We start from the raw sequence: 27,499 nt of genomic DNA, 5'->3' as shown, positions 1-27,499 counted from the left end.
GGACTATATAGATGGCTGCTTACTGTCTGGCCCCTAAGGATAGAATTGGCAGTGCTGTGCGCCACTTAACCCTAGCTAGACTGGTTGCTCTTATCCCAGCGAGTAGAAGGGACAATAAGCAGCTATCTGTATAGTGTGTGGCCCCAAAAAAGGTAAGCGTCAATGCATCACCACCATTTAACTCCTTCATGGCTGACTGGGCAGGAGGTATATAATGTATAGCCATGGGCCCAACTCCGGAGCAGGAGACGCATCAAATCTGGCATATCTTCTGCTCTTGTGCAGGAAACCCCTTTCAGAGCAGGGACACCTGTCATTAAAGTGATAAGATTTGGAGGGGAGGGGGAGGCTGCTGCCAGTCTATGAAGCACAGTCAGGAGTTCAGCACGATTCATAGCCCCTAGGTCCTACCTGCTATCAGCATCTGGGACTCATTGCTAATGCCGGACATCACCAATGCCAAAAATCTATTTCCGGTGGAGCTGATAAGGACACCCACAGTGAAATAGCGGGGTCCCGGTCAGCTGAGAGAACGGGTGGAGGTCCCTAACCTCGCTCCACGCTGTCTGAACGACGCTCCAATCCTGCAGGCAGCCTCAGCATCACAGCATTGATCAGTGTATGTAATCTATAGATTCCATGTAATAGTCTACTACAGGGACTAAAAAACTGGGAATAAGGTAAAAAGAACATTAACTTAATGTGAATAAGCCCCTCCCCTAATAAACGACTGAATCTTCCCCATTTACCAATTATTTTTATAATGTAAACAAAAATACATCTAAACATATGTGTAACCGCAAAGTCAATGGCGTAAACGTAAAAAAATACAACTTCATGGGCCAGAAAAGATTCTTAAAAAGTCATCAAAAAGTCTCATCAAAACTAAAGTGTTTCCGATAAAAATTACAGATCACGGCGCAAAAAATGACTTTCATACATCCCTGTATACGGAATAATAAGAGAGTTATAGGGGTCAAGGTAGGACAATCTGATACAGACTCATTATTGTACAAAAAATATATCATAAATCATTGATCATTGTAATTGTTTGGACCTACAGAATAAAGAGAATTATTACCGTTAGAGATGAGCGAACTTATAGTAAATTCGATTCGTCACGAACTTCTCGGCTCGGCAGTTGATGACTTTTCCTGCATAAATTAGTTCAGCTTTCCGGTGCTCCCGTGGGCTGGAAAAGGTGGATACAGTCCTAGGAGACTCTTTCCTATGAATGTATCCACCTTTCCAGCCCACCGGAGCACCTGAAAGCTGAACTAATTTATGCAGGAAAAGTCATCAACTGCCGAGCCGAGACGTTCCAGACGAATCGAATTTACTTTAAGTTCGCTCATCTCTAATTACCGTAATGTGCACTGCGTCGAAACAGAAGACCCCAAATTTTAAAAATGGCTTTTTTTTCAATTTCACCCCATAAATAATATTATTTTGTCCCTTGTTGTAGATTTTGCAGTAAAATGAGTGATGTCATTACAAAGTACAAATCAGGGGTGAAAAAAACAACAAGAACAAGAAGCCTCATATGGGTTTGTAAAGAGGAAATTACAAGCGTTATGTCTATTAGAGGGCGAGAAGGAAAAATATAAACTAACACAAAAATGAGAAATCGCTGTGTCCTTAAGGGGTTAAAACTCAAAACTGCTGAATCCTGAAGGGGTTAATAGTACAAAAAACTAACAGCGCTCCACATGTGACCACACACATACCTCCAACTGCAGACTGTACAGGAGTCCTGTGCGTATAGGACCTGCATGATGTCACAGTCATGTGATCAGTCACATGGAGGAGGAGGAGTCACATGATCGGGGGCTGCAGCTCTGGTCTCATCTGCTCCGTGTATGCAGGACTCTGCTGTCACATGACCATTATCACAGGTCCTTCACTCACAATCTCTTCTATCCTGCACTGCTAAGCTCCGCCCACTCCTGTCACATGATCCTCCCCACAGGTCCTTTAACCGCAGTCACATCTATACTGCTAAACTTTGCCCCCAAATGTACTGGTCACATGATTGTGACATCATCACAGGTCCTACACCTCCAGCATGTAGCAGATACAGAGCAGGTCCTGGTGGGGCAGTCACTGCTGTTGTGTGTGGAGATCTCTCAGAGCAGCAGCCCCCGATCATGTGACTCCTCCTCCTCCATGTGACTGATCACATGACGGTGACATCATCGCAGGTCCTGTAAGCACACGGCTCCTCTACAGATACAGGTATGTGTGTGCGGTCACCATCAGATCAGGATTATTGGGGATGTTTGTTATTAACCCTTAAGGAGACGATGTATATTTACATTCTGTGCCCCATATGGGACTTTGAGGTGAGCTCAGGAGCTATAAGCAGCCAGGACTCACCACTAATGACGCTCATCGCCATTAACCCTTTAGATTCCATGATCAAAGTCGATTGCAGGATCTAAAATGAGTAAAATGCAGTTGTTGGGGGGCGGAGTCTAGATCAGCTGAGATGACGGCCGGAGGGCCCCTTACCATGCTCTGTGCTCAGATCAGTGCTCTAAGTATACAGACACCTCCACAGCCTGTATAAGCTGAGCACCGATAACACTGATCACTATGGCAGAGCGTTATTCAGGGTTTGTAATAGAAGCCCCTCCCCTAATAAGTTTATATCCCAATTTTGTAATAAAATAATGTAGGTGGGCGTAGCTTAGACATGGCGCTGTGCGGTTGTTTTTCTAGGGAGCGCCGTGCCGACCAGCGGTTGTTTGCCTGATTTCCTGCCTATACTGCCCCCCAGGGGATGTCTGGATGGTGAAGGTATCAGGTCACTTACCCGCCCATCCTGTCACCTGGTCAGTCTCTTTTCTCCGGGTATCAGCCACTTCTTCCATACAGGACTATGTAAGCATCAGGTTTTTTAAGTTTCTCCCGCGCCCCTATTATTACTTAAGACAGTGTTTCCAAACCATCGTGCCTCCAGCTGTTGTGAAACTACAACTCCCAGCATGCCCTGACAGCCAAATGCTGTAACAGCTGGAGGCACACTGCTTGAGAAACACTGACTCCGGTGGTGGCCCAGACCCTGCGTGTGTAACGGTATATGATGCTCGGCCTCTGCTGCAGGTAATAGCAGGTTCTTCCGGGGGGACATATCACAATTCACATAAAATCCTGATGTAATTGTGATGTATATTGTGCCCCCTAGTGGACACATTTCACTATTCTTCATTGGACAATGTCATATTGAATCCCTCTATTCTTCTCCCTGCTCTGATGAAGACGTTCTGAATACACCGCAGCCTCAGAGATTAGGAGAAATGGATTCACAACGTCTTCAGCAGAGCAGGGAGAGCGACCTCAGAAGACCTGGAGGACCAGAGCGCCACCACTGGACGGGAGAGGGGAGTGCGCTCTACTCTCTTATTTTACAGCCCTCGGACAATGGATTTTGATTTATAGAGAAATCTGAAAACTCCCATAATGTCTCCTCAGATGTTTCCCCAGATTATCTCCAGGAAATGGATTTTATTTCTCCATAGAATCTGGTGCGGTTTATCATCGTCTCCTCTTCTTCCCTTCAGGTTTCTCCAATCCAGGATCCTCTGCTGATATCTTCTATATAAGAGAATTCTCCTGGATGACCCATCAACCATGGAGAGAGACAGGAACAAGATGGCCGACAGGATCATAAACCTCACCCTACAGATACTCTTTCGGCTTACTGGAGAGGTGAGGGATTCTGGGAGTGATGTCACATGACCTCATTCTTATCTATGTAATAACAGATGGATATGACTGAAGAGGTGAGGGATTCTGGGAGTGATGTCACATGACCTCATTCTTATCTATGTAATAACAGATGGATATGACTGGAGAGGTGAGGGATTCTGGGAGTGATGTCACATGACCTCATTCTTATCTATGTAATAACAGATGGATATGACTGGAGAGGTGAGGGATTCTGGGAGTGATGTCACATGACCTCATTCTTATCTATGGAATAACAGATGGATATATATCACTGGAGAGATGAGGGATTCTGGTAGTGATGTCACATGACCTCATTCTTATCTATGTAATAACATATGGATATGACTGGAGAGGTGAGGGATTCTGGGAGTGATGTCACATGACCTCATTCTAATCAATGTAATAACAGATGGATATGACTGGAGAGGTGAGGGATTCTGGGAGTTATGTCACATGACCTCATTCTTATCTATGTAATAACAGATGGATATTACTGGAGAGGTGAGGGATTCTGGGAGTGATGTCACATGACCTCATTCTTATCTATGGAATAACAGATGGATATGACTGGAGAGGTGAGGGATTCTGGGAGTGATGTCACATGACTTCTTTCTTATGTATGTAATAACAGATGGATATGACTGGAGAGGTGAGGGACTCTGGGAGTGATGTCACATGACCTCATTCTTATCTATGTAATAACAAATGGATATGACTGGAGAGGTGAGGGATTCTGGGAGTGATGTCACATGACCTCATTCTTATCTATGGAATAACAGATGGTTATGACTGGAGAGGTGAGGGATTCTGTGAGTGATGTCACATGACCTCATTCTTATCTATGGAATAACAGATGGATATGACTGGAGAGGTGAGGGATTCTGGGAGTGATGTCACATGACCTCATTCTTATCTACGTAATAACAGATGGATATGACTGGAGAGGTGAGGGATTCTGGGAGTGATGTCACATGACCTCATTCTTATCTATGTAATAACAGATGGATATGACTGGAGAGGTGAGGGATTCTGGGAGTGATGTCACATGACCTCATTCTTATCTATTTAATAACAGATGGATATGACTGGAGAGGTGAGGGATTCTGGGAATGTATGTAGTGATATTAATGTGTCTCTCCATACACAGGATTACACAGTAGTGAAGAAGTCCTCTAGTGGGTGCTGTCGGGCCCCTGTGTGTGAAGGATGGGTGAGAACCCTGAGCCCAATCCCGGGGCCCCCACCTCACTCCCTGATACATGAGGAAATGGATGAACAGAAGATCCGAGAACTCATCAACAAGATGATGGAGCTGCTGACTGGAGAGGTGACCCTGCTGGGACATTATACAGTAATGGAGGGGTCTGGTGATGACTAGATAGGTGACACTGCTGGGACATTATACAGTAATGGAGGGGTCTGGTGATGACTGGAGAGGTGACACTGCTTGGACATTATACAGTAATGGAGGGGTCTGGTGATGACTGGAGAGGTGACACTGCTGGGACATTATACAGTAATGGAGGGGTCTGGTGATGACTGGAGAGGTGACACTGCTGGGAATGCTGGGACATTATACATTAATGGAGGGGTCTGGTGATGACTGGAGAGGTGACACTGCTGGGAATGCTGGGACATTATACAGTAACACCACTGGAGGGGTTGGGGTGATGACTGTATCATTATGTGTCAGGTTCCTATAAGGTGTCAGGACGTGGCGGTCTATTTCTCCATGGAGGAGTGGGAGTATGTAGAAGGACACAAGGATCAGTACAAGGATCAGGTCATGATGGAGGATCAGCAGCCCCTCACATCACCAGGTAATAGACATGACTATATACACACGTCCTCTCATTATTTGTATGTAAAGAATGAATTCAGTCTCTGTATGTGTTCCCTACAGTCAGATCCAGTAAGAGAACAGCACCAGAGAGGTGTCCCCGTCCTCTTCTTCCACAGGATGATCAGGTAGATGGAGATATTCCCTATGATCTGTAGAAGGGCTGTGAAGCTCTTGTGGTCAGTCCCCTCACCCTCCATGACTCCTCATCTCCTGCTCATCTATAACATCACACGTGACTTCTCCTACTGTCTGATGACTTTTTTACTATATTTCTTCCACATCTTATGAATCAGGGTGAAGATCCGAACAATATTAATGCTCCAGAGACAGATGTGAGCAGTGATGAGCAGTATAAGGAGGACATTACTACAGGGAAAGATCTGATCTATATTAATGCTACAGACATAAGGGAAGAAGAAGAAGAGACAGATGTGAGCGGTGTTGAGCAGTATAAGGAGGACATTCCTACAGGAAAAGATCTGAACAATATTAAAGCTACAGACATAAGGGAAGAAGAAGAGACAGATGTGAGCAGTGATGAGCAGTATAAGGAGGACATTACTACAGGGAAAGATCTGATCTATATTAATGCTACAGACATAAGGGAGGAAGAAGAAGAGACAGATGTGAGCGGTGTTGAGCAGTATAAGGAGGACATTCCTACAGGAAAAGATCTGAACAATATTAAAGCTACAGACATAAGGGAAGAAGAAGAGACAGATGTGAGCAGTGATGAGCAGTATAAGGAGGACATTACTACAGGGAAAGATCTGAACAATATTAAAGCTACAGTCATAAGGGAAGAAGAAGAGACAGATGTGAGCGGTGATGAGCAGTATAAGGAGGACATTCCTACAGGTAACCACCCAGGTGAGTAGTAACAAGTAAATGCAGAGAACAGTCACAGATTTTTCTTGGTCACTGGCTGCAGTAATTTATGGTAAGTAGTGGTGTAACTAGAGTTTTTTTTATTTTTTTTGGGCTCCAAGGCAAATCTTAGACCACAGGTCCTTCTGTGCGCTCTTACTATAGATTCTACACCTTTTATGCCCCCACACTATTACTGTGCCCCACAGACTGTTCTGTATCTTCTGTTCACCCCCCCCCCCCCCTACCCGGACCCCCAGAGGAGCCCCCCCTGCAGCCATGATCATTACACCCCTGGATGGAAACATTGCTGCTCAGTAGAGACTGGGAGGAAGAGACCTCGATGCCGGACGATCAGTCATAGACCCTATGGGAAGGACAGTTCAGCTAAAGCCATGTCAGCAAAGTGACTGTACAGGATATGAAGCTTGAAAATAAGAACAAGTCTTAGCAGTTTAGGCTTCTGGTCGGTAGAGTCTAGTCATGTGATCAGGTTGGTCTCATTAGGTGAACTGCAGTGATCAGACTCCACCTCTCTCTCTCTCTGTAAAGTCAGAAGAATCATGGGAAATATAGGCAGGATGAGAAAACCATTTATGTTCTGTGGCTTAAAGGGGTTGGTTCTCCGGAGGGGAAAAAAAATCAACTGATGACAGAAAGTTATACAGATCTGTAAATTATTTTAATTAAAAAATCTTTACCCTTCCAGTACTTATCAGCTGCTGTATGCTTCAGAGGAAGTTGTGTAGTTCTTTCAGTCTGACCACAGTGCTCTCTGCTGCCACCTCTGTCCATGTCAGGAACTGTCCAGAGCAGGAGAGGTTTGCTATGGGGATTTGTTCCTACTCTAGACAGTTCCTGACCGGACAGAAGTGTCAGCAGAGATAAGTACTGGAAGGGTTAAATATAGACTGCAGGGAGCTTAGTGGAGCTGATCGGGATCATCACGGGAAATCGCAATGTCCCGATCAGCTGAGAGGATGGTGGGAGGGCCCTTAACTGGCTGCTCGCTGTCCGATCGGTTCTCCAAGGCTCCAGTCCGCCATGTCAGGCTGGAGTAATGGAGTACTGATAACACTGATCAATGCTATGCTGTTGTATTGTTAAGTGTATGTAATCAAGGATTGCATGTCATAGTCCCCTATGATTTAACCCAGGGGTCCTCAAACAACGGCCCGCGGGCCACATGCGGCCCACGGAGCGAATTTACCCGGCCCGCCGGGTGTTTTTGCCTTAGGACATCCCTGTGTTCCGAAAGATGCTTTCGGAACACAAGGATGCCTCTGAAGTCCCTGCGGCCTGCGTTTACTTTAAAAACGCGGGGACCGCCGGGAGCAGGCTCACGCAGCGACGTCACTGACGTCCCATGCGTGCGCCCATGGCAACCGAGCGTAAAGCAGAAGAGAAGAAGCAAGGACGTGCGCGTTGGTAGTAGGTAAGTGTTTACCAGCGGCGCGTCCCTTCGGTGTTCTGACCACCGATCCTCCTGCTATGGCCGGAGCGGTGGTCGGAACACTGAAATGGGGCAGTACACAGGCATACAGCCTCCAGCCATACTTTATGGCTGGAGGCTGTATGCCTGTGGGGGAACATACTGCCAATGTAATTTGGGGGACTATACTGCCAGCCTAATGTGGGGGAACATACTGCACCTAATGTGGGGGAACATACTGCCAGCCTAATGTGGGGGACTATACTGCACCTAATGTGGGGGAACTATACTGCCAACCTAATGTGGGGGACTATATTGCACCTAATGTGGGGGACTATATTGCACCTAATGTGGGGGGACTATACTGCCAGCCTAATGTGGGGGAACATACTGCCAGCCTAATGTGGGGGACTATATTGCACCTAATGTGGGGGAACTATACTGCCAGCCTAATGTGGGGGACTATATTGCACCTAAAGTGGGGGAACTATACTGCCAGCCTAATGTGGGGGACTATATTGCACCTAATGTGGGGGGACTATACTGCCAGCCTAATGTGGGGGGAACTATACTGCCAGCCTAATGTGGGGGAACATACTGCTAACGTAATGTGGGGAACTATATTGCACCTAATGTGGGGGACTATATTGCACCTAATGTGGGGGAACATACTGCCAACGTAATGTGGGGGACTATATTGCACCTAATGTGGGGGAACTATACTGCCAGCCTAGTGTGGGGGACTATATTGCACCTAATGTGGGGGAACTATACTGCACCTAATGTGGGGAAACTATACTGCACACCTAATGTGGGGGAACTATACTGCCAGCCTAGTGTGGGGGAACTATACTGCCAGCCTAATGTGGGGGACTATATTGCACCTAATGTGGGGGGACTATACTGCCAGCCTAATGTGGGGGACTCTATTGCACCTAATGTGGGGGACTATATTGCACCTAATGTGGGGGTACTATACTGCCAGCCTAATGTGGGGGACTATATTGCACCTAATGTGGGGGAACATACTGCCAACATAATGTGGGGGGACTATATTGCACCTAATGTGGGGGGACTATATTGCACCTAAAGTGTGGGGACTATACTGCCAGCCTAATGTGGGGGACTATATTGCACCTAATGTGGGGGAACATACTGCCAACATAATGTGGGGGGACTATATTGCACCTAATGTGGGGGACTATATTGCACCTAATGTGGGGGAACATACTGCAAGCCTAATGTGGGGGAACTATACTGCCAGCCTAATGTGGGGGACTATATTGCACCTAATGTGGGGGGGACATACTGCCAACGTAATGTGGGGGACTATATTGCACCTAATGTGGGGGAACTATACTGCCAGCCTAATGTGGGGGACTATACTGCCAGCCTAATGTGGGGGAACTATACTGCCAGCCTAATGTGGGGGAACTATACTGCCAGCCTAATGTGGGGGAAACATACTGCCAGCCCAATGTGGGGGACTATATTGCACCTAATGTGGGGGAACATATTGCACCTAATGTGGGGGGGACTATATTGCACCTAATGTGGGGGGGACTATACTGCCAGCCTAATGTGGGGGACTATATTGCACCTAATGTGGGGGAACATACTGCAAGCCTAATGTGGGGGACTATATTGCACCTAATGTGGGGGGACTATACTGCCAGCCTAATGTGGGGGACTATATTGCACCTAATGTGGGGGAACTATACTGCCAGCCTAATGTGGGGGACTATATTGCACCTAATGTGGGGGGACTATACTGCCAACCTAATGTGGGGGAACATACTGCAAGCCTAATGTGGGGGACTATATTGCACCTAATGTGGGGGGACTATACTGCCAACCTAATGTGGGGGAACATACTGCAAGCCTAATGTGGGGGACTATATTGCACCTAATGTGGGGGGACTATACTGCCAACCTAATGTGGGGGAACATACTGCAAGCCTAATGTGGGGGACTATATTGCACCTAATGTGGGGGGACTATACTGCCAGCCTAATGTGGGGGACTATATTGCACCTAATGTGGGGGAACATACTGCCAACCTAATGTGGGGGGACTATATTGCACCTAATGTGGGGGACTATATTGCACCTAATGTGGGGGAACATACTGTAAGCCTAATGTGGGGGACTATATTGCACCTAATGTGGGGGACTATATTGCACCTACTGTGGGGGAACATACTGCAATCCTAATGTGGGGGAACTATACTGCCAGCCTAATGTGGGGGACTATATTGCACCTAATGTGGGGGGGACATACTGCCAACGTAATGTGGGGGACTATATTGCACCTAATGTGGGGGAACTATACTGCACCTAATGTGGGGGGGGGACTACAACCTAATGTAGGGGAACTACTACCTAATGTGGGGGAACTATACTGCCAACCCTAATGTGGGGGAACTGTACTGCCAACCCTAATGTGGGGGAACTATACTGCCAACCCAATTTGGGGGGAACTGTGCTGTGTACTTAAAGTGGTAGTCCACTAATAAGATATATAAGTGTTCATAGGAATTTATTCATGTTTTGTTATCTATAGTCCGGCCCTCCAACGGTCTGAGGGACCGTGAACTGGCCCCCCGTTTAAAAAGTTTGAGGACCCCTGATTTAACCCCTTCCCTAATAAAAGTTTGAATCACCCCCTTTTTCCATATAACAAAAAATAAACATATGTGGTATTGACACATGTGTAAATGTCCAAACTATAAAAATTTAACGTTTTTAAAACCGCACGGTCAAAATACCAAAGTCCAGAATTGCGTATATTTGGTCACTTTGTATACCCTAAAAAAATTTATAAAAGTGAACAAAAAGTCCCATTACAAAATGGTGCAGATAAAAATTTACACATCCTGTATACGGAAAAATAATAGTTATAGGGGTCAGAAGAGGACAATTTTAACCATGCTAATTTATATACAAAAAGTTCTAATTTTTTTAAATGAAGTAAAACAAAATCAAACCTATATAAGTTGGGTGTCCTTATACCGTATGGACCTACAGAATAAAGGTAAGGGGTCACTGTTACCGAAAAGTGCGCTGCGCCGAAACGGAAGCCCCAAATGTTACAAAATAGTGTTTATTTCTTTTTTGCCTTCGTCGTAGATTTTGTGGTGAAATGATTGACGTCATTATAACGTAAAATTTGTAGCGCAAAAAACAACAACAACCTCATATGGGTCTGTAGGTAGAAAACTGAAAGCGTTCTGATTTTTAGAAGGTGAGGAGGAAGAAACGAAAGTGAAAAAACCCTTAAAAAGTCCTTAAGGGGTTAAAGTATTTTTTTAATTAAAATATAAGGAAAACTATACAAGATGATACTGACCTGATGGATAAGTATAACGTCAGTTGTGACATCACGTTATATGGTAGGTGATGAAAAAAATCCCAAATTTGCAAAATTGTATTTTATTTCAATTTAATTTTATCCCACAATTTTTTTCTATTTCACAGTAAAATTGGTCCCACAAAAAACAAACTCTGATGTGACTCTAGATGGAAAAATGTAAATAAGATTAATACTCAATTATATAATCTGTGTTATTCTCTGCAGATTCTTGTAGCAGGAGATCAGAGGAGAATCTTATATCTTCAGATTATAAAGCAGATGATGATATCACACAAGATACATATGAAGAACATTCCATTATCCCAGATACACCCTCAGCCCTTCACAGCCAAGATCTGTCATCTCATCCTTATATACAGGTCCTGTCTTCTCACTCATCACAGGATGTTCAGCAAAATAAAGGTCATAGAAGGGGTGTTGGACATCAACAAGCTCATACAGGAAAGAAACCATATTCATGCTCAGAATGTGGGAAATGTTTAATTAAGAAGTCAAGTCTTGTTGAACATCAGAAAATTCACACAGGAGAGAAACCATTTTTATGTCCAAAATGTGGTAAATGTTTTATTCAGAAATCAGCTCTTGTTCAACATCAAAGAACTCACACAGGGGAGAAGCCATTTTCATGTTCAGAATGTGGGAAATGTTTTACTGTCAAATCAAATCTTCTTAAACATCAGAGAATTCACACAGGAGAGAAGCTATTTTCATGTTCAGAATGTGGAAAATGTTTTACTGAAAAATCATGTCTTGTTCAACATCAAAGAACTCACACAGGGGAGAAGCCATTTTCATGCTTAGAATGTGGGAAATGTTTTACTTTTAAATCAGGTCTTCTTGTACATCAAAGAAATCACACAGGAGAGAAGCCATTTTCATGTTCAGAATGTGGTAAATATTTTACTGAAAAATCTAATCTTGTTAAACATCAAAGAACACACACAGGGGAGAAGCCATTTTCATGTTCAGAATGTGGGAAATGTTTTACTGAAAAATCATTTCTTGTTCAACATCAAAGAACACACACAGGGGAGAAGCCATTTTCATGTTCAGAATGTGGGAAATGTTTTACTGAAAAATCATGTCTTGTTCAACATCAAAGAACTCGCACAGGGGAGAAGCCATTTTCATGCTCAGAATGTGGGAAATGTTTTACTTTCAAAGGAGATGTTACTCGACATAAAAAAACTCACACAGGAGAGAAGCCATTTTCATGTTCAGAATGTGGGAAATGTTTTACTGGCAAATCAAATCTTAAACATCAAAGAACTCACACAGGGGAGAAGCTATTTTCATGCTCAGAATGTGGGAAATGTTTTACTCAGAAATCAAATCTTGTTAGACATCAAAGAACTCACACAGGGGAGAAGCCATTTTCATGTGCAGAATGTGGGAAATGTTTTACTCAGCAATCAAATCTTGTTAAACATCAAAGAACTCACACAGGGGAGAAGCCAACTCAGAGCAATAAATGATGCAGATAAGACATCTATATATTGTCCATGTACATAGGATATCTGACATTTATACATATATCATATACTGCATCTCCAAACTTGTTCCCAATTGATAATAAAAGTTTTCTTTTAGAACGTAGTCACCGATCCAGCGATGTCATCACTATAGTTTACATGGTAGGAGAAGAGTGTGGTATATGGTTGTGATATTCACTGCTCCTCATGGAGAAGACCCAACAGGCATAATCCATGGGGAGCTGCTACTGGAGACCCAAACACCTCACAGAGAAGGGACTTACCTGCTGAGACCCTTTTAGAAAGGTTGTGTTATCCCGATCCTAGCTGATCATGTGGCGTCCGATCACTGGACACCTCACTCTGTGCTCGGCTGTTTCTGCAGCTCCCATAGTGAATGTACCTCCTCCCTACCTGGGGACACTGGGGTCCCTGTTATTGAGATACAGGGGATAGATGACACAACCCCCTCACCACCCCGTGATGTACTTTTATGTCATGGGCGGGATTACTTTCCCACCTGTCTTGGCAGTGTAACCCTATGTATGCCGCAGTCAGTACTGATTGTGGCATCTATAGGGTTAAACTGTCTTGCTCCCCCAGTCATGGCCTCCAGGTCTACCAGGCGCTGTTGCCTATGAGGCCTGACCTCGGTAACACTGACAGTTATACTGCGCTGTAGTACAGATGTATGGTGGTGTAGTATAACAGAGATTAGACGAAAGAGATCATTGTGTGCAGTGTTATAGTCTCCTATGGGATAATAATGATCAGTATAAGAGATCAGTGTGTGCAGTGCTATAGTCTCCTATGGGATAACAATGATCAGTATAAGAGATCAGTGTGTGCAGTGTTATAGTCCCCTATGGGATAATAATGATCAGTATAAGAGATCAGTGTGTGCAGTGTTATACTCTCCTATGGGATAACAATGATCAGTATAAGAGATCAGTGTGTGCAGTGTTATAGTCTCCTATGGGATAACAATGATCAGTGTAAGAGATCAGTGTGTGCAGTGTTATAGTCTCCTATGGGATAACAATGATCAGTATAAGAGATCAGTGTGTGCAGTGTTATAGTCTCCTATGGGATAACAATGATCAGTATAAGAGATCAGTGTGTGCAGTGTTATAGTCCCCTATGGGATAACAATGATCTGTGTAAAAGATCAGTGTGTGCAGTGTTATAGTCTCCTATGGGATAACAATGATCAGTATAAGAGATCAGTGTGTGCAGTGTTATAGTCTCCTATGGGATAACAATGATCAGTATAAGAGATCAGTGTGTGCAGTGTTATAGTCCCCTATGGGATAACAATGATCTGTGTAAAAGATCAGTGTGTGCAGTGTTATAGTCTCCTATGGGATAACAATGATCAGTATAAGAGATCAGTGTGTGCAGTGTTATAGTCCCCTATGGGAACTATTACATTGCAAAAAAAAAGTTATCAAAGATCATTTAACCCCTTCCCTAATAAAATCCATCTGGCGGATTAATGGATTTAGTTATGTTGCTATTGTTCTGTTCTGATTTTTTGGTCTATTTGGTTTTATCATTTTATGTATTAATTGGTTTTATCACCTTTTTCTTCTTTCTCTGCACACTTACCCTTTCTTTTTCCTCTTTTCTTTTCTCTCTACTTCCTTCCTTCCTTCCTTCTCCTTTTTTTCGTTTTCCTCTTCTTTTTCCCATGTTCTTTTTCTCCTGGTTTTCTTTTGCTGTTTTCTTCTTTTTTCTTCCTTTTTCTCACCGATGCCTTTTACCTGGTTAAATGAAGATGGCTTCCAACCTGTGTTCTCCCTGGATATTCTACTATTATGAATATATATGTACATGTATACTATCTGCTATGTATAATAGATTTCAGCAGTGATCAGACGCCTTACTCTCTTTCTTCTGACATTACTATCCACCAATTGTCATTTTACACCTCTCTCGTCTGCTGCACTTTCACTTGTTTTTTCCATTCTCTCACATTCCCGTTTTGCACTTTTTATTAATTCTCCATCACATGAACATTCTGAATATCTTTATATGTCCCGTGGATTAATAAGATTTCTCATCTATACACTAATGCAATGTGTTACACATGTGACTGTTGTCGTCTTTTTCCTATTCACTGCCCCTTAAATACTATTACTAGATTTCACTGCAACTTTATTCCACTTTTTCCCCTTTAGCATTTTGTGTGTTTGTTGTGCAGTTTATCACCTTTTCACATCTTTTCCCTTCATCTTTTCTTTCTCTTTCTTTCTTTTCCTTTCTTTTCTTTCGTCTCTTCTGTCTCTTCCTGTAATTTCTCACATTTCCGCTGTATACCAGCCGGTCACTTTTCTATTTTGCGTCCAATGCGCACCATGCATTTTTTATTATTTTCTCACATTCATAGAATTATTTCCCCATTCTATCTCACATACTATGTATTAGACATGTTTATTCTTCATTCATTTGGTGTAAATGCATCCGCTCACTGATATTACTTTATTGTCTTTATTTTTGCTGGACGCGCTTGTGCGCATACGCGCCTGGCGATTCTCAGGGCACGGCCGTGATTGGCCGCGGTCGGAGTGCGTTCCATATGCGCTCCACCAGAGATCTGCATTGTGCATGCGCAAATCGCCATATCTGACGGGATGACGTTGGCGGACGAGTCACGTCTTTGCGCATGCGCAGTGCGATCCATCATGGCGGACGCCATTATAGGTGGCGTTTCACATTAAGGTAAATCTAGTTGACACCTGTGTCTCTTTATCTATTCTGGATTGTGATTGGCAATCGCCTATATATAAGGACCGTTATGTACACACTCCCTGAGGAAGCCTTCACAGTGAAACACGTTGGGGTGTGACGTGCTGCATGGGTATGTGTTATGTGACTAGGTAATTGTCCCTCCTCTTTGGTAAATACATTATTTGGCCTCCAAGCAGACCTGCATGTGGATTTGGTTGTGTCCTGTTGCCTCCACATTTGATCGGCCTTCATTACCGGGCTTAGAGGTTGGAACAATTGCCGATATGATTCTCCAGGATTTGTTGTCACTTTTGGGATATGTGTAATTTATCTTTTGGCAATTGCCTTAACCATTGAAGTGTTTCCATTGCTTCCATCTATGTACGCTGCACTTTTGTGTCTTTATAGATGGCATTAGTCACTTTCTATATATCCGCCTCCCTGTCCTGTTTATATACCTTATGTGATTAGCAGCAGAAGGTTTTCTGCTTGTTGTTGTCTCTTTTAAAGTGTTTTTATTTATTTTTGTGTAATAAAGCATTATGAATTTCCCTCTATTTATGTGTTGTGGTGTTTGGGGATTTACGTGTATTAGTGACGCACCAGTGTTCTACTGAATCTTGGATAGTGCCCTTTTGTTTTGGATTACCCTTCCCTAATAAAAGTTTGAATCACCCCCCCCCCCTTTCCCATTTATAAAAAAACAGTGTAAATAAAAATAAACATGTGTTATCGTCGCGTGCAGAAATGTCCGAATTATAAAAAATATATCATTAACTAAACCGAACGGTCAATGGCGTACACGCAAAAAAATTCCAAAGTCCAAAATAGTGCATTTTTGGTAACTTTTTATATCATGAAAAAATTTATAAAAAGTGATCAAAAAGTCCAATCAATACAAAAATGGTGCCGATAAAAACTTCAGATCACGGTGCAAAAATGAGCCCTCATACCGCCCCATACACGGAAAAATTAAAAAGTTATAGGGGTCAGAAGATGAGAATTTTAAGCGTATACATTTTCCTGCATGTAGTTATGATTTTTTTCCATAAGTCCGACAAAATCACCTATATAAGTAGGGGATCATTCTAACCGTATGGACCTACAGAATAAAGATAAGGTGTCATTTTTACTGAAAAATTTACTGGTTAGAAACGGAAGCCACCAAAATTTACAAAATTGTGTTTTTTCTTTAATTTTGTCGCACAATTATTATTTTTTTCCGTTTCATCGTAGATTTTGGGGTAAAATTACTGATGTCCTTACAAAGTAGAATTGGTGGCGCAAAAAATAAGCCCTCATATAGATTTTTAGGTGCAAAATTTAAATTATGTTATGATTTATGATTTATTAAAGGTGAGGAGGAAAAAAAGTGCAAAAACAGAAAAACCCCTGGTCCTTAAAGGGGTACTCCGGTGGTCAACGTGTTTTTCCGTTTTTGACTTACCCTATTTGTTTTGTTTCATTTCTATTCTTGTTGTTTAGCCGACTCTACTTCCGTTCTTTGTTGTCTTTTTATCCCCCACTTTGCTATCTTTGCTTCTATTTCCTGTTTCTTGCTGTGCTGAAAACTACAAATCCCAGCATGCCACATGCCTTGTTGGTTTGGGGCGGCTGCTTTTTTTTTTTTTGTTTATTCCGCCCTTTACCCACCCATTTTCCCGGGTCGACCCCCTTATACACAGCACACTAATATAATCAGCCCTGGTTGGTATACACTGGCATACACATACAAAAGGGACTACAACTCCCAGCATGTGTCATTCAGGAGTCTTCAGTCTGTGGTATAACACCAGCATGCTGCCTCTGTAGTCTCCTGGGGGTTGTAGTTCACCACACCTCTATATGGCAAACACCAGTGTTTCCCAACCAGGGGGCCTCCAGATGTTGCAAAACTACTACTCCCAGCATGCCCAAAGTCTGTCAGTGCATGCTGGGAGTTGTAGTTTTGCAACAGCTGGAGGCAGACTGGTTAAAAAACACTGGTGTAACATGATGTGTATGCTGAATAGGCTAGAACAGTGTTTCCCAACCAGTGTGCCTCCAGCTGTTGCAAATCTACAACTCCCAGCATGCCCAAAGTCTGTCCGGGCATGCTGGAAGTTGTAGTTTTGCGACAGCTGGAGGCACACTGGTTTGGAAACACTAGCATACACACACATAACAGGGACTACAACTCCCTGCTGTGTGTGTATATATATATACTGTATATGGGCTGTGGAGGTGATGATGGGGGTTGTTGTCCGCCTGTTTGCAGTATAGGAGGTCCCTCAGGTGACATGCTGATAACATTATTGCTTATAGAGGGTTTCCCCAATTTATAAATGATCCCCTATCCACAGGACAGAGGATATCCAGTGATCAGTGGGGTCTGACCGAGGGGATCCCCAGAATGGAGGAGTAATGTCCCGGAAATGAAGAGAGTGACCAGCGCTCCATGCATTCTCTATGGAGAGGCCCTGCTCTATAAACCATGGATGGAGTGTGGGGGGGTATGTGCGGGGTCTTGTGTACAGTAGTGGAGAATATTATAGAAGAACATACATACATATACCTAGGGCGGCCTAGGGTAGTACAAAACTAAAATACCCCCCAGGTTACACCCCCAATTCTATACATAGTAACATCTCATCCCCTCTGTCAGTCTATAGGACGGTATGACGGTTTATTCATCCCCTGGTGATCTATAAACTGCCGCTCTCCGACTGCTTCATAACTACAACTGTCAGCATGCCCTGGAGGATGGAGATCAGCAACAGTTATGTCTGAGCCTGCTGGGAGTTGTAGTTCTGTACAGTTGGAGAGCCACATGTTATAGACCATTGTCCTAGAGATAGTCACCTGACAGACGTGATGTTACCTCTCATGGGTCGACCCATGTATGCATTACACAGGACTGATCCATGGACTATACCATTCTATAGAGAAGACAGGGGTCAACTGCATTGATATAAGAGAGAAATTGTGAACTGTGAAGCTATTTATCCTGTGAAGCTATATTAAGACTGTATAATGTCATAGGGGGAGATTTATCAAAACCTGTCCAGAAGAAAAGTTGCCCCAGTTGCCCATAGCAACCAATCAGATCGCTTCTTTCTTTTTTAACAAGGCCTCTGCAAAATGAAAGAAGTGATCTGATTGGTTGCTATAGGCAACTGGGTAAATTTTCCTTTGCACAGGATATGATAAATCTCCTCCATACTGTACAAACTAATAAAAAGAAATAAAACTGGAATATCCCTTTTCTAATAAACAAAATCCAGATATCTTAGTTTATTTACACTGGTCTCCATCATGAAAGAGTATGGTGCTGACATTATCCTATGGAATGTTGGGCGCTGATGACATCACAATGGGGGTCAGTGCCTACAGGAGGCTGATGCACAAACACGGTCACTTTACTGTTTGGACTTCGAGCTTGAAGGATGAATTGAACAGTGATAAGGAATTTACTTTGACGCCACCATGAGTGACAAGCGTTCAAAAGGTGATCAGTGGCTGCCGGTCACCACTACATCCTCGCGGACATCCTTTGGCTCCATCATTCTGACCCCGTTCAGAAAGATTTATGAGAGATGCAAGAACCTGAAGAAGCCAAGAGCCATGAAAGGTATCCAATGGTTCTTCTCCTCATTTTCTGTTAAGAAAGACCATGACAGAAGCCAAGGACCCGAGGAAAAGACTCTTACCTACAGAGATGACTCCATGACTGGACATGATGCTGCCCATCAGGGTGCTGATAATGCCCATGAGGGGCTCTCAAGAGTTAAAAGACCTCGAGACATAGGAGATGCAGAGACCTTCCTGGACAACCAAGAACCGCCTCCTAAAATTCAGAGGATTGATCAGGACTCGGCCACAGAAAGGCCCACTGCGACCCTCAAGAGAAAGGCTGCGGCCTCGGAGGAGCCTGACACCGCACCACCAGCCAAGAAACCCAGGACAGAAGGCAAGTGTGATCAAAGTGGTGAAGATGAAGGTCCATCCCAGGATGAGCCCAATATCTACACACCACAGAACACCAAGGACCTGTCTCCTGGACAAATGTCAGTGCTGCAAAGTCAAGGCTATGACGGCATGCTGGACGATGAGATCATCAACATGGCTCAAGATCTCCTCCAAAGGCAATTCCCCGACTCCGATGGCCTCCAGCCTGTGGCCGCTGTCCTCTTTCCCGGGTACGAGGTAACAAAAGATGCCGTTCAGATCCATAACGATTGGAAAAGAATGCATTGGCTAACCACCTGCTATAGAGATGGCAAGATCATGGTGGCCGACAGCATAAGAACCCACAATCTGTCACCTTCCATACGTGACCAGATAACAAACCTATACAGTGGAGTGGTACACGAGCCCCTTAACCCCTTAAGGACGCAGGACGTAAATGTACGTCCTGGTGCGGTGGTACTTAACGCACCAGGACGTACATTTACGTCCTAAGCATAACCGCGGGCATCGGAGCGATGCCCGTGTCATGCGCGGCTGATCCCGGCTGATGATCGCAGCCAGGGACCCGCCGGCAATGGCCGACGCCCGCGATCTCGCGGGCGTCCGCCATTAACCCCTCAGGTGCCGGGATCAATACAGATCCCGGCATCTGCGGCAGTGCGCGATTTGAATGAATGATCGGATCGCCCGCAGCGCTGCTGCGGGGATCCGATCATTCATAACGCCGCACGGAGGTCCCCTCTCCTTCCTCCGTGCGTCTCCCGGCGTCTCCTGCTCTGGTCTGTAATCGAGCAGACCAGAGCAGAAGATGACCGAAAACACTGATCTGTTCTATGTCCTATACATAGAACAGATCAGTATTAGCAATCATGGTATTGCTATGAATAGTCCCCTATGGGTATATAGAAAGCAGGCGGCTCAGCATCATACACAAAGGGGTGCTATTAAGCGTACCAAATAACAATGACTACACAAAAAGAAAGAGAGATACGCAATATAATGCACACCCACAATAACTGTAATCCAAAAAGTATATCTTTATTACATATAAATAGTACAAAAAGCAGACAATACAGTTAAAACCAATTAAAAAAGGCCCAATTGGCCACTGCACAAACCAGGGGGGGGGGGGGAACCCCTACCAAAAGGAAGGGGAGAAACCCCATCCAGGGCACCTGCCTCCACAAATACTCAGGTTATCAACCTATCATACAACAAGAGTGTTAAATCAGTACAGTCCTGTCCCCACAACACCAATAATATGTATACAACCTGAATATCCTCAGTATATAGCACAGGGGACTGGTAGTAGAGGACAATAGATGGAGGAGTAATATGGCAGGTGCCCACCTAAAGACCCAAGGGTTCCCCCCCCCCCCCTCGTTTGTGCAGTGGCCAATTGGGCCTTTTTTAATTGGTTTTAACTGTATTGTCTGCTTTTTGTACTATTTATATGTAATAAAGATATACTCTTTGGATTACAGTTATTGTGGGTGTGCATTATATTGCGTATCTCTCTTTCTTTTTGTGTAGTCCCCTATGGGGACTATTCAAGTGTAAAAAAAAAATGTAAAAAAATTTAAAAGTAAAAAAAAAGTGAAAAATCCCCTCCCCCAATAAAAAGGTAAAACGTCAGTTTTTTCCTATTTTACCCCCAAAAAGCGTAAAAAAGTTTTTTTATAGACATATTTGGTATCGCCGCGTGCGTAAATGTCCGAACTATTAAAATAAAATGTTAATGATCCCGTACGGTTAACGGCGTGAACGAAAAAAAAAACAAAAGTCCAAAATTCCTACTTTTTTAATACATTTTATTTAAAAAAAATTATAAAAAATGTATTAAAAGTTTTTTATATGCAAATGTGGTATCTAAAAAAAGTACAGATCATGGCGCAAAAAATTAGCCCCCATACCGCCGCTTATACGGAAAAATAAAAAAGTTATAGGTCATCAAAATAAAGGGATTATAAACGTACTAATTTGGTTAAAAAGTTTGTGATTTTTTTTAAGCGCAACAATAATATAAAAGTATGTAATAATGGGTATCATTTTAATTGTATTGACCCTCAGAATAAAAAACACACGTCATTTTTACCATAAATTGTACGGCGTGAAAACGAAACCTTCCAAAATTAGCAAAAATGCGTTTTTCGTTTTAATTTCCCCAAAAAATAGTGTTTTTTGGTTGCGCCATACATTTTATGATATAATGAGTGATGTCATTACAAAGGACAACTGGTCGCGCAAAAAACAAGCCCTCATACTAGTCTGTGGAGGAAAATATTAAAGAGTTATGATTTTTAGAAGGCGAGGAGGAAAAAATGAAAACGTAAAAATTTAATTGTCTGAGTCCTTAAGGCCAAAATGGGCTGAGTCGTTAAGGGGTTAATCATCTGCACTTTCTGGACGTAGACCAGCAGAGTAATAACTACGACTGTGGAGTGTTTGCCATCGCTTTTGCTTATGAGTTGCTGGCAAAGGACGGAGACCCAGAGGTGACATATGACCACGCGGCAATAAGGGGACATCTCATAACGTGTCTACAGAACGGTATCATAACCAAATTTCCCACAAAGGAAAAGTAAGACCACCACCGCAATTACAGTGCTGACTATCAATGGACCAACTAAGAAGCACACTTCATTTCATTTTAGTTGAGTTTAAGTGCTAGTGTGTGTCTTATAATAAATATATATAAACCTAAGAAACCTGTCATATTGTGGACTAAATATACATGAAAAAGGTAAAAGTGAAAATCATAGAATCAAAACATTCAACAACATTGATGACACGATCATAATACATAGAAGCCTAGAGTTCTATGAGCGGCTCTAGACTTTGTGAAAATTGATCATGAGGCCTCGGGCCCCGGCTCACCAGGGGCGCACATAGGATTTTCTCATGGGTCGGGGGTTTAAAAACATAAAATAATACCTCCACACCAGGACGACATATTACTACTGTAAGGGCTAATACCAACATACTGTTATTAAAGGGGTACTCCATCCCTAAATATCTTATCCCCTAAAGGATAGGGGATAAGTTGTCTGCTTGCGGGGCTCCCCCTGCGATCTCTGTGCTGCACCCAAAGTTCGTTTAGAACACTAGGTGCTGGTGGCGGGGTCATTATGTCACGATCATGCCCCTTGTTATGTCATGCTACGTCCCCTCAATGCAAGTCTATGGGAGGGGGCATGGCTGCTGCCACGCCCCCTCCCATAGACTTGCATTGAGGGGGCGTGGTGTGGCGTCACAAGGTGCGCAGTCATGGCGTCATGACCCCACAGCCCCCTCCAAGCATTCAGAACAAAATGTTCCAAATGCTGGGGCAGCGAAGTACCCCTTTAGATATAAAACTCTATACAGAGACCAATAAAACCACTATGCAAGGGACAAAAAATTGCACCACACCATGACCACGATATAGTGACAGGATAATACTACCATACTGATACTGGATAAAACCGCTATACACAGGATCACCAATAACACCACTATACAAGGGACAAATGATTGTACCACACCATGACCACGATATAGTGACAGGATAATACTACCATACTGATACTGGATAAAACCGCTATACACAGTATCACCAATAACACCACTATACAAGGGACAAATGATTGTACCACACCATGACTACATATTATAACACCGCTATACACAGACAGTAGTGACCCCGGCTCTACACACCATATAACAGTACTGATTACATACAGTTACATCAGGTGACCTCTTCTCTCATCACTTTCCTTTTTCTTCTCTATACAGCCCAGACCGTCATGATGATTTCTTTCAGCCACAACTCCACAGAACCTGCCAGACCAACATTTTAGATCTTTTTAGCACCTTTAGCGCTCTATACAGTAATAATAACACGAGTGTCACACTGGTTGGAAAATACCGAAGGTTTTCCAACCAGTGTGTCTCCAGCTGTTGCAAAAGTACAACTCCCAGCATGCACGGTCTGTCAGTACATGCTGGGAGTTGTAGTCTTGCAACAGCCGGACGTTTGCCCCCCCCCATGAGAATGTACAGGGTATATTCACACGGGTGGGTTTATAGTGAGTTTCCTGCTTCAAGTTTGAGCTGCGGCAAATTTTCCACCGCAGCGCAAACTCCTGGCGGGAAACTTACCGGAAACCGCCACCAGTGCGAATGTTCCCAAAAAACAATACACTACACTAACACATAATAAATGGTAAAACACTACATATACACCCCCTTACACTGCCCCCCCCCCCTAATAAAAATGAAAAACGTATCATACGGCAGCGTTTCCAAAACAAAGCCTCCAGCTGTTGCAAAACAGCAACTCCCAGCATTTCCAGACAGCCACTGACTGTCCAGGCATGCTGGGAGTTTAGCAACAGCTGGATGCACCCTGTTTTGGAATCACTGGTGTAGAATACCCCTATGTCCACACATATGCAGTCCCTAATTTAGGCCTCAAATGCGCATGGCGCTCTCTCACTTCGGAGCCCTGACGTATTTCAAGGAAACAGTTTAGGGCCACATATGGGGTATTTACGTACTCAGGAGAAATTGTGTTACAAATTTTGGGGGGCTTTTTCTCCTTTTACCCCTTATGAAAAGGAAAAGTTGTGGTCTACATTTTGACACAAACATGCTGGTGTTGCCTCATACTTTTTATTTTCACAAGCAGTAAAAGGAAAAAATTTGTAATGCAATTTCTCCTGAGTACGGAAATACCCCATACGTGTGTGTAAAATGCTCTGCGGACGCACAACAAGGCTCAGGAGTGAGAGCGCACTATGTACATTTGAGGCCTAAATTGGTGTTTTGCACAGGGATGGCTGATTTTACAGCCGTTCTGACAAAAACGCAAAAAAATAAATACCCACATGTGACCCCATTTTGGAAATTGCACCACTCATGGAATGTAACAAGGGGTATAGTGAGCCTTAGCACCACACAGGTGTTTGACAAATTTTCGTTAATGTTGGATGGGAAAAGAAAAAATAATGTTTTTCACTAAAATGCTGGAGTTACCCTAAATTTTTTATTTTCACAAGGGAAAATAGGAAAAAAAAGCCCCCAAAATTTGTAACCCCATTTCTTCTAAGTTAGAACATACCCCATATGTGGATGTAAAGTGCTCTGCGTGCAAACTACAATGCTCAGAAGAGAAGTCCCCATAGTGCCAGAACAGTGGACCCCCCCTCCCCCCCATGTGACCGCATTTTGGAAACTACACCCCTCACGTAATGTTATAAGGAGTGAAGTGAGCATTTACACCCCACAGGTGTCTGACAGATTTTTGGAACAGTGGTCCGTGAAAATGGAATATATAATTTTTTTAAATTTTGTGAGGGGTGTAGTTTCCAAAATGGGGTCACATGTGGGGGGGTCCACTGTTCTGGCACCACGGGGAGCTTTGTAAACGCACATGGCCCCCGCCATCCATTCCAACAAATTTGCTCTCCAAAAGCTCAATGGCGCTCCTCCGATTCTGGGCATTGTAGTGCACCCATAGAGCACTTGACATCCACACATTGGGTATTTCCATACCCAACCATGGGGTTACAAATTTGGGGGGGCATTTTCTCCTATAACCCCTTGTAAAAATGTAAAATTTGGGGAAAAAACAGCATTGTAGTGAATTTTTTTTTTCATTTACACATCCGACTTTAATAAAAAGTCGTCAAACACCTCTGGGGTGTTAATGCTCACTGTACCCCTTGTTACGTTTCTTGAGGGGTGTAGTTTCCAAAATAGTATGCTATGTTTTTTTTTTCTGTTCTGGCACCATAGGGACTTCCTAAATGGGACATGCCCCCCAAAAACCATTTCAGCTAAATTTGCTTTTCAAAAGCCAAATGTAACTCCTTCTTTTCTGAGCTTTGTAGTTCGCCAGCAGAGCATTTTACGTCGTAACATGGGGTATTTCCATACTTAGAAGAGATGGGGTTACACATTTTGGGGGGCATTTTCTCCTATTACCCCTTGAAAAAAAATTAAATTTGTGGGGAAAACAGCATTTTAGTGAAAAAAATAATAATTTACACATCCAATTTTAACAAAAAGTCGTCAAACACCTGTGGGGTGTTAAGGCTCACTGTACCCATTGTTAAGTTCCTTGAGTTCCTTGTGTTTTTTTTTTTTTTTGTTTTTGTTTTTTGCTGTTCTGGCACCATAGAGGCTTCCTAAATGTGACATGCCCCCAAAAATCATTTCAGAAAAACTCACTCTCCAAAATCCTATTGTCGCTCCTTCCGTTCTGAGCCTTGTAGTGCTGTAGTGTTATTTGGGATGTCCATTTTCCTTATAAGCTGAGAGTTTCAAAGTTATCAAATTTGGGAATTTTTTCACCAGGAAATGATGAAGCACTTGACATACACATATGAGATATTTCCTTACTCGAGAGAAATTGGGTTACACATTTTAGGAAGATTTCTCTCCTTTTACCCCTTGTAAAAATTCAAAAACTGGGGCTACAAGAACATGAGAGTGGAAAAAATTAAGATTTTTAATTTTCTCCTTCACTTTGCTGCTATTCCTGTGAAACACCTAAAGGGTTAATACACTTACTGAATGTCATTTTGAATACTTTGAGGGGTGCAGTTTTTATAATGAGGTCATTTATGGGGTATTTTTAATATGAAGACCCCTCAAATCCACTTCAAAACTGAACTGGTCCCTGAAAAATTCAGATTTTGAAAATTTTGTGAAAAATTGGACATATTGTATATGTAGACATATTGGGGGACATTTCCTAATCTAGTCTATTCTGGGTATGCTTATAGACCAGCGTATGTGGTCGTCTCCTGTCTATTGTGCTCCTAATTTATCAAAGGTCTCACAGCCCTTGATAAATTCTGTGCTCAGACTTCAGGGTCTACAGCTTAAACTGCATTTAGACCTGCTCCAACATGGTCTGACATTTCAGCGTATTTTGGGCAGATGCGACTTGTCGCACAAAAGTCGCACTTGATAAATTCAGCACCAATGCATTTTCCAATGCATTTCCGTCTAAAATAGACTAGCATGCATCATGTTCTAAAAATCCTCTACAGCAAAAGTCGCAGAAAAGTCGCACATATTTAGACTGCGACTTTCTGTGCGACAAATTTAGACAGGAAAAACCAGTCTAAATCCTTTGATAAATCTCCCCTATTGTATATGTGAATCAATATATAATGTATTAGGGATATCCATTTTCCTTATAAGCAGAGAACTTCAAAGTAAAAAAAAAATGCTAAATTTTCTAATTTTTCATAAAATTTTGGAATTTTTTCACCAAGAAATGATGCACGTATCGACGAAATTTTACCACTAACATAGAGTTATTAATGCTTAAAGTGACAATGGTCAGATTTGAAAAAAAGGCTCTGGTCCTATCGCCGGCCGAGTTGGACTTCGCTGCGGCTGGTGATTGGCTGAGTGCAGTATGATTCTCCGACCACCGGCAACCAGAAAGTGGATCGCGGTGGAGGCCGGAGCCAGTTACCCTTAGGCCCCGGGGGAGCGGAGGAAGGTATGTACATCTTTATTTTTTTACTGCCGGCAGTATGGGGGACAATTTTTGTATTCTGGAGTTCTCCTTTAAGGTGAAAATGAGCTGCATCCCTAAGGGTTAAGATGTATTTGATATGTTAAATGGTTTATGCTCCAAATCACATGTTACTTCTCATTATAGTCTATGGGCATTCCATTATGTCATTCCCCTTGTCATTTCATAGAAACCAATTATAATCCCACTTAATCTCCATTTTAAATAATCCCACTGAACTCGCACACTATGCGCTAAAGATTTATTTCATATGTTAAATGGTTCAGACTCCAAATCACATTTCCCTTCCCATTATAGTCTATGGACATTCCATTGTGTCATTTACTTTAGTTTTCTATAATAAACAGCTATAATCCCAGGTCATTTTAATCTTACAATGTGCTACTCTACCTGGGGAACACTTTTTGTAAAGGTTAATTTACTAAATAACACAGATTTACATGTAAATGAGCTGACATTTTGCTTCCCATTCCAGTCTGTTAGGATCTATTCCGTCCCTGTGATCAGTCATCTCCAGCTGTGTTTATTATCAGACAGATTTAATGCACATATATCCATACAGGTGG

At 42.9% G+C, this 27,499-nt stretch overlaps 2 protein-coding genes across 2 annotated transcripts in view; one reads left to right on the top strand and one right to left on the bottom strand.

Annotated features, from left to right (window-relative positions):
• LOC130298083 (zinc finger protein 850-like) overlaps positions 1-27,499 on the bottom strand; it is an 89,586-nt gene that overhangs the window by 10,255 nt on the left and 51,832 nt on the right. The gene's annotated exons all lie outside the window — the stretch shown is intronic.
• On the top strand, positions 1,833-13,681 carry LOC130298053 (zinc finger protein 436-like). The gene is made up of 7 exons (XM_056550940.1): positions 1,833-2,235; positions 3,564-3,711; positions 4,880-5,059; positions 5,426-5,552; positions 5,636-5,700; positions 5,869-6,445; positions 11,451-13,681. Exons 2-7 carry the CDS (start codon positions 3,634-3,636, stop codon positions 12,719-12,721), a joined length of 2,298 nt encoding a protein of 765 aa, XP_056406915.1. The 5' UTR covers positions 1,833-2,235; positions 3,564-3,633; the 3' UTR covers positions 12,722-13,681.

This window comes from Hyla sarda, assembly GCF_029499605.1.
Source record: "Hyla sarda isolate aHylSar1 chromosome 1 unlocalized genomic scaffold, aHylSar1.hap1 SUPER_1_unloc_2, whole genome shotgun sequence".
NCBI lineage: Eukaryota > Metazoa > Chordata > Amphibia > Anura > Hylidae > Hyla > Hyla sarda.
This window is presented reverse-complemented; position numbering and strand designations above follow the sequence as displayed.